The sequence below is a fragment of the Myodes glareolus genome, chromosome 22 (assembly GCF_982192425.1).
Source record: "Myodes glareolus chromosome 22, mMyoGla1.1, whole genome shotgun sequence".
Classification (NCBI taxonomy): Eukaryota; Metazoa; Chordata; class Mammalia; order Rodentia; family Cricetidae; genus Myodes; species Myodes glareolus.
In genome coordinates, this window is record NC_142047.1 from 35,917,698 (window position 1) to 35,928,777 (window position 11,080).

At 46.6% G+C, this 11,080-nt stretch overlaps 1 protein-coding gene across 5 annotated transcripts in view; it reads left to right on the plus strand.

The window, feature by feature from the left end:
- The window catches only part of Agrp (agouti related neuropeptide), a 72,868-nt gene that overhangs the window by 5,208 nt on the left and 56,580 nt on the right, over positions 1 to 11,080 (plus strand). The window contains exons 2-4 of one of the 5 annotated variants that reach the window (XR_014999014.2): positions 3,219 to 3,312; positions 3,420 to 4,320; positions 5,478 to 7,674. The exons of 3 other annotated variants lie outside the window; for them this stretch is intronic. Coding sequence is in view for 1 of the 2 variants with exons in the window: in XM_048437102.3 (XP_048293059.1) it covers positions 5,478 to 5,828 (351 nt within the window). In the remaining variant the exon portion in view is untranslated. Of the gene's footprint in view, positions 1 to 3,218; positions 3,313 to 3,419; positions 4,321 to 5,477; positions 7,675 to 11,080 lie in introns of those variants that run through there. One more of the 5 variants, XM_048437102.3, reaches the window with a different exon arrangement.

The window sequence follows — 11,080 nt, forward strand, 5'->3', positions numbered from 1 at the left end:
TATTAAAAATAAAGTCATATTCTAGCCAAGTGTAGTGGTACACACCTGTAATCCTAGCATTTGAGAAGCTGAGGCAGAAGGATCATGGATTGGAGGCCAAATCTGAGCCATCTCTCCAGCCCAAGACAGGGTTTCTCTGTAGCTTTTGGAGCCTGTCCTGGAACTAACTCTTGTAGACCAGGCTGGCCTCGAACTCACAGAGATCTACCTGCCTCTGCCTCCCAAGTGCTGGGATTAAAGTCATGCACCACAACCGCCGGCTCTGGATGAGGGATTTCTAAGGTTCAGGACCCCTGATTGGCTGACATTTGGCTAGGGGTATCCTGGTGAAAAAGCAGTGGGTGTGTGCTAGCAGGTGATCCTATCTACAATAGTTGGAACATTTGGAATTTTCTTTGGATGGTCTGTTCCTGGGTGGTGCCTGGGTAGTCTCAGTTTGTGGCCTTTCTTGGAACCAGGTATTGCCTTAGTGTAAGCTACTGAGACTCAGACCTCTATTGAGCTTGTTATGGCTGGGTCCTACATTTCCCCCTTCACAAGTACCAATGACAGGACCCATATGGGTCCTGCTTGCCCATGGGTTTAAGGAGACAGTTGGGACCTAAGAACCATTAGCTAACAGATTTTTCCAGGGCAATGACTGTTCTACCAGGCCCTGTAGCTCTGATCTTTGAGTACAACCAAAATATAATTATAATCCTGAATGTCCTCTTTGATTCTGTGGTTCTGCATAAAGAATCAAGGTGTCTTCTTAGTGTAGAACCATTTTAGTTAGTAAATATATTAATTGATAACTCTGGGCCTACTTTTTTGGGGGGATATGTCAATGGACATTATAGACAGCCATTTTTGTCCCCCATGCCAGGGAGTTCCCCCTTGTCTCAGCATTTCAACCTATTCTGGGCAGGGAGCATGGGACGACATGTTCTTTTCTGTAACTACTTTGAGCTGACATTGAGGCATTGTTATCAGGGCCCAAGAAGGTTGAAAGGCTAGCCAAAGGTAGGGAGGGAATTCAGGCAATGGGGCACTCATCAGAAGTATCTGGTTCTCAGACACTGTAGAAAGAGTCAGGGAGCACTCACATCAACTGGTCTGGTCCACATTAGCTTTCAGCAAATCCAGGGCTCGCAGTCATTCGGAGCAGGTGATAGCAGCTGGTGCTTAGATGTATCTGCCAGCCTAGTGGAAACCTATTGAGACAAGTTTAAACTAAGAACAGAAGTTAATATATATATATATATTTTTTTTTTGTGTGACAGGATTTCTCTGCAGTTTTTGGAGTCTGTCCTGGAACTAGCTCTTGTAGACCAGGCTGGCCTCGAACTCACAGAGATCTGACTGCCTCTGCCTCCGGAGTGCTGGGATTAAAGGTGTGAGCCACCACCAACCGGCCAGAAGTTAAAATTTATGTACTTAAAGGAAAATAATATATTTGAAACTTTCGGGATCATATTGAAATCCCTATCTTAGAAAAAAGCAGATAATGGGTGTTAGTTATCATTTATAAAGAGGTGGTGGGGGACCAGTGCCCACAAGGGACGGTGGGTCAGTCAAGGCCTCAGTGGACTCCCTGGTGTGGCCTGAGGTCTTGGCAGGAGACAAACAGATATGCCATGGAGAGAATTTGGGTATAGGGTTTATTTAGTAGGTTATGGAAGGGGGAAGGGTAGAGGAGAGGGGGAAAAAAGGGAAGGAAAAGAGCGGCAGAAGCTGCCTCTCCAGAAGAAAAAACCCTTAAAGCTGCTGCTAAGTTGACAAAGTTATAGCTAGCCTAACCATCAATACTGTCAGAGAAGGACAAATAAATTATACTTGAGTACAGACCAAGCAGCTCTCGATCTATTAAAAATGACAGGGACCAGAGTCCATATATAGTTAGCCATACCCAGGTCTCCATAGTATTGAAGGCAGAAGTATCAGAACAGCAGTCTTACAGTCTTAGCCAGACCCATAAGGTGAATTTTTTTTTTTCCTGTGGAAGAGGGACATGGAAAAGATTGACCTTATTTTGTCTAGGCAAAAGTGGTGCAATCAATTCTCCAATGTCCTGATGCTTGTCCACAGTCTAGACCGAGTCCTGGCAGCAGGTGTTGCACTGGGGCGCCTTGCCCAGTGGTCAGCATCGTCATAATCCAGATGGAAACATCATGGTGTCCCATAATCTTCTTTGGAGATCTCAGATCACTGCTAAGATCTGGGAGTCTCTATCTCATTTATTATTTTAAATGCCATTTTCTGCAGATCTCTGAAGTATGAGGGCTGCCTAGGTATGTCTGATTAGACAAACTTTGTTTCTAGTTACTTATTTTGACTTTGAAAACATATACAAGGTGAAAGACCCTCGCCTGCCTGTCTCAGGGAATTTCCATTGCAGCTATAGTCCAAACCAGGTCAAGTTGTTCCTAGACCAGCATAATCACCCTGAGGCCAGATGGGCCCCTACTGATGAGAAAAACAGGATATCTGTGGTCAGGCACCTGGAGGCCAACCCTTGGCCAACAGGAAGATAGAAGGGAACAGAAAGCCCAGAGGGTGCTAAAATGAGCCTTATCTGCTTTCCATGTACCTTGTCCCTGACCTGGCTCCATCGCCTTATTTGAAATGACCAATGAGAACCCTGTAACCTTGCATCTGCTTCTGTAAGCCCGCATCTTGCTGCCCCAACCCTATATAATCAGCCCGAACCTAGCCTGGTGCGCTCAGTCACCCGAAGGCAGGAGCGTCCGCCAGGCGCCTGTGCGAATAATAAAGTGCCTCTTGCATTTGCATCCAGTGGACTGATCTTGGTTCTTGGGCGTCAGGGTCCTCGAGGGGAGGAGACCCAATTCAGGGGTCTTTGACGTGGAGGTTCCACCAAGATTGGGACACACACATACACACACACACCCCCTGCCCAGACCAACCAGGAGGTAAGCTGGCCAGCATCCGTTCGTCCTTGTCTGATTATTTGTTCTCAGTTTGGTTTCGTTTTAACCGTGTTGCGCAGCGTCTGTAAATCGCCTTGAATCCGTTGCCATTTGGTATTTGGGTATTTGGGCAGCCTTGAGAAGGAGCTGACGAGCTCGGACTTCTCCCCCGCCACCCTGGGGGACGCCTCAGGGATCGGGGGAGCCCGATTTTTTGAGGGCTCAATGTGAGTTCGAGGGATTCGTGCATCTGCAGGGTGAAGTTGTCATTTCCCCGTCTGATTTTGTTCTTTCGGTTTGCTACCAAAGTCGCGCTTTCGGATCTGGCATCCATCGCTGATCCTGCTTCAGTATGTGGATGATATCCTGCTAGCTGCCTCAACTGAACAAGACTGCCGTACAGGTACTGGGGCCCTTCTGCGGACCCTGGGACAGATGGGCTACAGAGCCTCTGCTAAAAAGGCCCAGATTTGTCACACTGAGATCACTTATTTGGGATGTAAATTACAGGATGGCCAACGCTGGCTGACAGCCGCGTGAAAAGAAACTATATCTCGTATCCCTACACCCTGGATCCACCGCCAGCTGCGGGAATTCCTGGGGACAGCAGGGTTCTGCCGATTTTGGATCCCAGGATTTGCAGAAATAGCAGCCCCCCTCTATTTACTGACTAAACAGGACGCCTCTTTTATTTGGACTGAGATACAGCAGCAAGCCTTTGATACAATTAAACGGGCCCTCCTCTCCTCTCCTGCCTTGGGCCTACCTGATATCACCAAGCCTTTTGACCTTTTTGTAGACGAAAAACAGGGCTTCGCACAAGGGGTCTTAACACAGAAACTTGGGCCATGGAGGCGCCCCATTGCCTACCTGTCCAAAAAGCTAGGCCCAGTGACTTCCGGATGGCTCCCATGCCTGAGAATGGTAGCCGCCATTGCAGTCCTAATCAAGGACGCCGGCAAACTGACTTTGGGACAACCGATGACTATACTGGTGCCTCATGCCATTGAGTCCATTATTCGTCAGCCACCTGACCATTGATTGTCAAATGCTCGCCTAACTCATTATCAGTCCCTGCTTCTGGATGCTGACCAAATTCAATTTGGGCCCATGGTGACTCTCAATCCTGCTACCCTGCTGCCCCTGCCGAAGGGTCCTGCCTCCCATGACTGCCAACAGATCCTTGAGGAAATGCATGGAACTCGTCATGATCTTAGCGATCAGCCTCTCACAGATGCCGACTACACATGGTACACGGATGGCAGCAGCTACCTGTTAAATGGAGAACAGCGGGCAGGAGCCGCAATAACCACTGAAAACCAGGTAGTTTGGGCCAGTGCCTTGCCTGGCAGCACCTCCGCTCAGCGAGCGGAACTCATCACCCTGACACAGACCCTCCAACTGGCAGCAGGTAAGAAACTTAATGTTTGTATGGACAGCCAATATGCCTTTGCAACAGCTCATATTCATGGAGAAATATATTGCAGAAGGGGACTACTAACATCGGAGGGAAAAGAGATCAAAAACAAGGCAGAAATTTTGGTGCTGCTGAAAGTCCTATTTTTGCCTACGAGACTGAGTATTATGCATTGTCCAGGACACCAGAAAGGGAACAGTTCCGAAGCCAAAGGAAATCACCTGGCCAATGAAACAGCTAGGCAGGCTGCCCTTGGCCTCAGCTCTTGATGGTCACCGTCCTCTCTGAGACGGGGAAGGCCCCCAAGTCCCCTACCTGGGACTATGATAAGGAAGACTTGAATCTTATTCAGAAAGTAGGAGTGGATTATGATCCATCCCGTGATCGCTGGATATACCAAGGAAAGACTGTAATACCTATAAAGATGACCATAGAGTTAGTTGACTCTCTACACAAATTGACTCATTTGAGTGCCCAAAAAATGAAGACTGCTGGACCAGGTGGAGATTTGACAATATTTCTTAAATAGGGATAGGGCCCTACAACAGGTGACAGACAACTGTACGGCCTGTGCTCAACCCTGGTAAGGCCCGAGTTGGTCAAGGAATCCGCCTAAAAGGCCATAGGCCGGGTGTCCATTGGGAGATAGATTTTACTGAAATTAAGCCTGGTATGTATGGATACAGATATCTTTTAGTCTTCATAGATACTTTTTCAGGATGGGTCAAAGCCTTCCCAACCAAGCATGAAACGGCAAAGGTTGTGACTAAAAAGCTAATGGAAGAGATCTTTCCCCAATATGGGATGCCCCAGGTACTGGGGTCAGATAATGGGCCTGCCTTTGTCTCCCAGGTAAGTCAGCTGGTGGCTAAGTTATTGGGGATCGATTGGAAATTGCATTGTGCATACAGACCCCAAAGCTCAGGACAGGTAGAGAGAATGAACAGAACAATTAATGAGGCTTTATCTAAATTAATGCTCGCAACTGGCTCAAAGGATTGGGTACAGCTCCTACCCCTTGCCCTCTATCAAGCTAGAAATACCCCGGGCCTGGGCTGATCCCCTTTGAGATTCTTTATGGCGCGCCACCTCCAGCCGTAACATTTTTTGATGCGGACATATCCAATTATGCTGATACCTCTTCCCTTCAGGCTCATTTGCAGGCCTTGCAGCTGGTGCAGCAGGAGATCTGGAAACCACTCGTGGCAGCCTACCAAGAGGCAACCAGAACCCCAGCAGTCCCACACCCGTTCCAGATCAAAGACGCTGTCTGGGTCCGAAGACACCAAACCCGGAGCCTTGAACCCTGCTGGAAGGGACCCTATACCGTGCTCTTAACTACACCCACGGCGTTGAAAGTTGATGGGATTACTGCCTGGATCCATACATCACACGTCAAGGCTGCTCAATCGGGACACCTTCCTGAGGGACCGGATCCGGAACCATCATGGAAACTCCAACGCTCTCAAAACCCTCTAAAGATAAGGCTCGTCCGCTCTTGACCTGTACATTGTTTTTCATTGTATTACTCCCCCGGGCCTTAAGCGCCAATGGCCCAAGAAGTTCCCTTACCCCCTATCAGGTGACTTGGAAAATTTACAATCTGATCACTGGAGAAACAGTAAATACCACTATGTTGATAGGACCTATCCAGACGACCTTTCCCACCCTATATATAGACTTATGTGACTTGGTGGGAGAAGACTGGGACCCGTCAGAACAGGAGCCCTTCCCTGGCTATGGATGCAAGCATCCGGGATGGAGGGCCAAAACCAGACAACACCCCTTCTACGTTTGCCCGGGGCATGGCCACAGCCAGGGAGAACGAATAAGATGTGGGGGGCCCTCAGAAGGATTCTGTGCTAACTGGGGTTGCGAAACAACAGGGACAACCTATTGGAAGCCTTCCTCCTCCTGGGATTTAATTACAGTGAAACGGGGAAACACCCCAGGATATGAGGGGATAGGACCCTGGACCTGTGGGGGGAAGGACTGCGGACCATGTTTTGACTCAACTAAAGGAGCAGCCCAGGGGGCCACAGTAGGGGGCAGATGTAATCCACTGATGATACATTTCACAGAGGCTGGCAAAAAGGCCGATTGGGCCAATTTGAGGAGCTGGGGCCTCCGTTTATACCGCACCGGCTGGGATCCCATAGCCCTATTCGCTATTTCTAGAGAAGTTATGCCAGTCCAACAAGCCCAGTCAGTCGGGCCCAATATGATATTAGCTGACCAGAAGCCCCCTTCTCAACCGGTAGCTCCTCCCAATTAACCAGCCACCCCCTTTAATGCCTCTGTTGCTCCAGCAGGAACTCCCAATCCTGCTACCACCCCAACCACATCCGGAGGCCTGACCATGGTCCCTGGAACCAGGGATAGACTTCTAAACCTAATCAGAGGGGCATATCAGGCCCTAAATCACTCAGACCCAGATAAGGCCAAAGAATGCTGACTGTGCCTAAATCCCAGTCCAATATATTATGAGGGCATAGCCCTCATAGGAAATTTTTCCAATCACTCTAGCTCTCCTCCCAGCGCATGCCTGGGAATGGGGCACCAGTTAAGTCTAACTCAAGTGACTGGAGCAGACACTTGCATTGGACACCCCCCTTCTACCCTAGGCATTTACAACAAGACCATAAGCATTTCAACTGGCAATTATTACTTGGTGCCCCCAGATGGAACCTATTGGGCATGTAGTACTGGATTAACTCCTTGCGTGTCAGCCGCTGTTTTGAATTTGACCCAAGATTATTGCGTGTTAGTCCAGCTATAGCCATGCATACATTATCATTCTGATGAGACGGTGTTACAATATTATGAAGATTCCCTTCGGAAATTCAAGAGGGAACCACTGTCCCTTACTCTGGCCATGTTATTAGGGATAGGAGGGGTAACTGCGGGCATTGCTACCGGCACCACAGCGCTAGTACGCACAGACTCAGGGAATTTCCATTGCAGCTATAGTCCAAACCAGGTCAAGCTGTTCCCAAGCCAGCATAATCACCCTGAGGCCAGATGGGCCCCTACTGATGAGAAAAACAGGATATCTGTGGTCAGGCACCTGGAGGCCAACCCTTGGCCAACAGGAAGATAGAAGGGAACAGAAAGCCCAGAGGGTGCTAAAATGAGCCTTATCTGCTTTCCATGTACCCTGTCCCTGACCTGGCTCCATCGCCTTATTTGAAATGACCAATGAGAACCCTGTAACCATGCATCTGCTTCTGTAAGCCCGCATCTTGCTGCCCCAACCCTATATAATCAGCCCCGAACCTAGCCTGGTGCGCTCAGTCACCCGAACTGCCAGGCACCTGTGCGAATAATAAAGTGCCTCTTGCGTTTGCATCCAGTGGACTGGTTCTTGGTTCTTGGGCATCAGGGTCGCCGAGGGGAGGAGACCCAATTCAGGGGTCTTTCAAAGGAACTAAGTAAGGCTTATTCCTGTAATTAATTATTATCAGTATTTAAGGGTGACTGACTAACTTCTATTTCCTAACAGTCTATAATAAGTTAGCAGCTTTCATAAGATTAGAACTTTATATTCAAGTTTAGCCTTAAAAATTATGATTTTGAATTGAAACTAATAATGAAACTAAATTAGTTATCTGAGGGTAAAAACAGAACAAGTTTGTATCCAGCTGTTAATGCTATCTCCTGGGAAGGCAAGGAAAAGGTCCCAGGGTGAAATGGGAACTGGAGGGAGCCTAAGGGCTAGTACAGCCAAGGCCAAGTTACTAGAGAACTTTTTTGTTTGTTTGGTCTTTCGAGGGGGTGGGGAGTGGGGGTGGGAGTTCTCTGTGTAGTCCTGGTTGTCCTGGAACTCACTCCACAGACCAGGCTGTCTAGAGAACCTTTGATAAACAAACCAAGATGCTAGATGTTAGTTATAAAACTTAAATATTTACTATCGGCGTGTCTGGATGTGGGAGTCAGACTGTCCTAATGTCTAAAACTGTGATAAAACACTGTGACAGAAACCAACTTGAGGAGGAAAGGGTTTGTTTACTTGATACTTCCACGTCAGTCTGTCATGGAAAGTCAAGCTCGGAATTCAAGGCAGGATCTTTGAGGCAGGAATTGAAGCAGAAGCCAGAATCTTACAGACTTGCTTTTTCTTTTGGGCTCACTCAGCCTATTTTCTTTTTTGTTGTTGTTGTTGTTTGTTTGTTGTTGTTTTTTTTGTGTTTGTTTCTCTGTAGCTTTGGAGCTTGTCCTGGAACTAGCTCTTGTAGACCAGGCTGGTCTCGAACTCACAGAGATCCACCTGCCTCTGCCTCCGGAGTGCTGGGATTAACACCACCACCCGGCAAAGCCTGTTTTCTTATACCATTCAGTACTACCTGCCCAGGAGTAACACAACTCACAGTGAGCTGGGCACCCTGCCACACAACCATTAATCAAGAAAATATACCATAAATAGGGGCATTTTCTCAATTGAAGTTTTTTCTTCTCAGATGACTTTAACTTGTACCAAAGTTGACAAAAAAATAACAAACAAACAAAAAATGTAACTATGTGGTGGTGCACACATGTGAATTAAGGGTGGTGCCTTTAATCCCAGCACTCAGGAGGCAAAGGCAGGCAGATCTCTGAGAGTTCGAGGCCAGTCTGATCTACAAATCGAGTTCCAGGACAGCCAGGGCTGTTACACAGAGAAACCTTGCCTTCAAAAAAACAAAAATGAAATGGGGAACGGGGGAGGAAAAACTAACCAGGACACTTGGACTTAGGTATTATGTGGACTTTTTAAAAAAAACATTTACTGGGCTGGAGAGATGGCTCAGAGGTTAAGAGCATTGCCTGCTCTTCCAAAGGATCTGAGTTCAATTCCCGGCAACCACATGGTGGCTCACAACCATCTGTAATGAGGTCTAGTGCCCTCTTCTGGCCTGCAGACATACACACAGACAGACTGTTGTATACATTTAAAAAAAAAAAACTTAAAAAAAAGAGAATTATAAAAAAAATAAAAATAAAATAAACAAAAAATATTTACTTTGAGGGGAGAGGAACATGTGTGCCATGGACATCAGAGGACAACTTGCAGGAATTAGTTCTTTAAGATGGGTTTCAAGGATTGAACTCAGGTCATCAGATTTGGTAGCAAGAGCCTTTTTATCCATTGAGCCATCTTGTGGGCCCTCGTGTTGATTTGCTAGTGGCTGTGTAATCTCAGATTGCTCCTCTATGAGGTTGATAATTGTACTGACATAGTGATAAAAATCTTGAAAAGTAAAGCTTCTGACATAGTTAGAGGGACCATGTTTTTTTTTTTAAAAAAAAAAAGATTTTATTTATTATGTATACAGTGTTTTACCTGCATGCACCAGATCTCATTACAGATGGTTGTGAGCCACCATGTGATTGCTGGGAATTGAACTCAAGACCTCTGGAAGAGCAGCCAATGCTCTTAACCTCTAGGCTATCTCTCCAGCCCCCCAGTTATTACAAAGTAAATGTAATTATCCTGCTTTCTGTTTTTTCCCCTTAGTCCCAACCTACCTTCCAACAACTTGACTTCTTTCTAGAGTCATCAGTAGAATCAGCTACATTTCTAAGTAGAGTTTTCTTGGTCTTAGAGTCATTCTTTCTGGGAAAGACATATTTTCTACAATAATTCTCAAAGAGATTCTTTCATTTTGTTTTTTGTTTGTTTGTTTTGTTTTATTTTTTTGAGACAGGTCTTTCTATGTAGACCAGACCAGGCTGGCTTTGAACTCAGAGACCCACCTACCTGAGATTCTATTTCCTTTTTTGTTTATTTGTTTGATTTGCTTTTTAAGACAGCGTTTCTCAATAGCTATGGAACCAGTCCTGGAACTCACTCTGTAGATCAGGCTGTCCTCAAAATCACAGAGATTCGGCTGCCTCTGCTTCCTGAGTGCTAGGATTAAAGTCGTGCACCACCACTGCCTGGCTCTTTCTTTTGAGGCAGGGTTTCTCTGTGTAACAGCCCTGGCTGCCCTCTACAGACCAGGCTGACCGCGAACTCCCAGAGATCTGCCAGCCTCTGCCACCTAAGTTCCTGGGATTAAAGGCATGTGCTAGTGCCGTCCAACTTTTATCAATTATCTTTTTCTATATTGGGGAACCTATGAACCTATGGCTTTGGGCACACTAGGCAGATGGTTTACCACTGACCTATATCCCCAGCTCTTTTTTGCATTTTATTTTAAAGCCTGATATTTTACTAAGTTGCTGACCTTAAATTAATTCTGTAATCCAGACTGGTCTTAAACTTTTCAGGCGCTAGAGTAGCTGAGATTATAAGTCTCTACCACCAGGCCCAATTTCAAATAACATCTTTCTCCTTCCTTTTCCTCCCCTGCCCTTCCCTTTCCATTTCCCCTCCTTTCCTTCTTTGTCTTACTAACCACCTGATTTTGAAATTCTAGGCTCAAAAAAAAAATATTTTTTTGAGACAGGGTTTCTCTGTAGCTTTGGAGCCTGTCCTGAAACTAGCTCTTGTAAACCAGGCTGGCCTTGAACTCATAAAAATCCGCCTGCCTCTGCCTCCTCAGTTCTGTGATTAAAGGCATGTGCTACCACCGCCCAACTCAAATTATTGCCTTGCATCAGCCTTCCGAGTACTAGAATTACAGGTGTGTACCACACCACTAGCTCAACATTTCTGCTTCTATGGCAGTCCTCTGGAGATGATGCTATAGCTCTAAGGCTACCTAGGAAGGAGGAGGAGATGTCTCGGCCAGGAATTAAGTACAGGACCTTGTGCCTGTTAAGCATGTGCCCT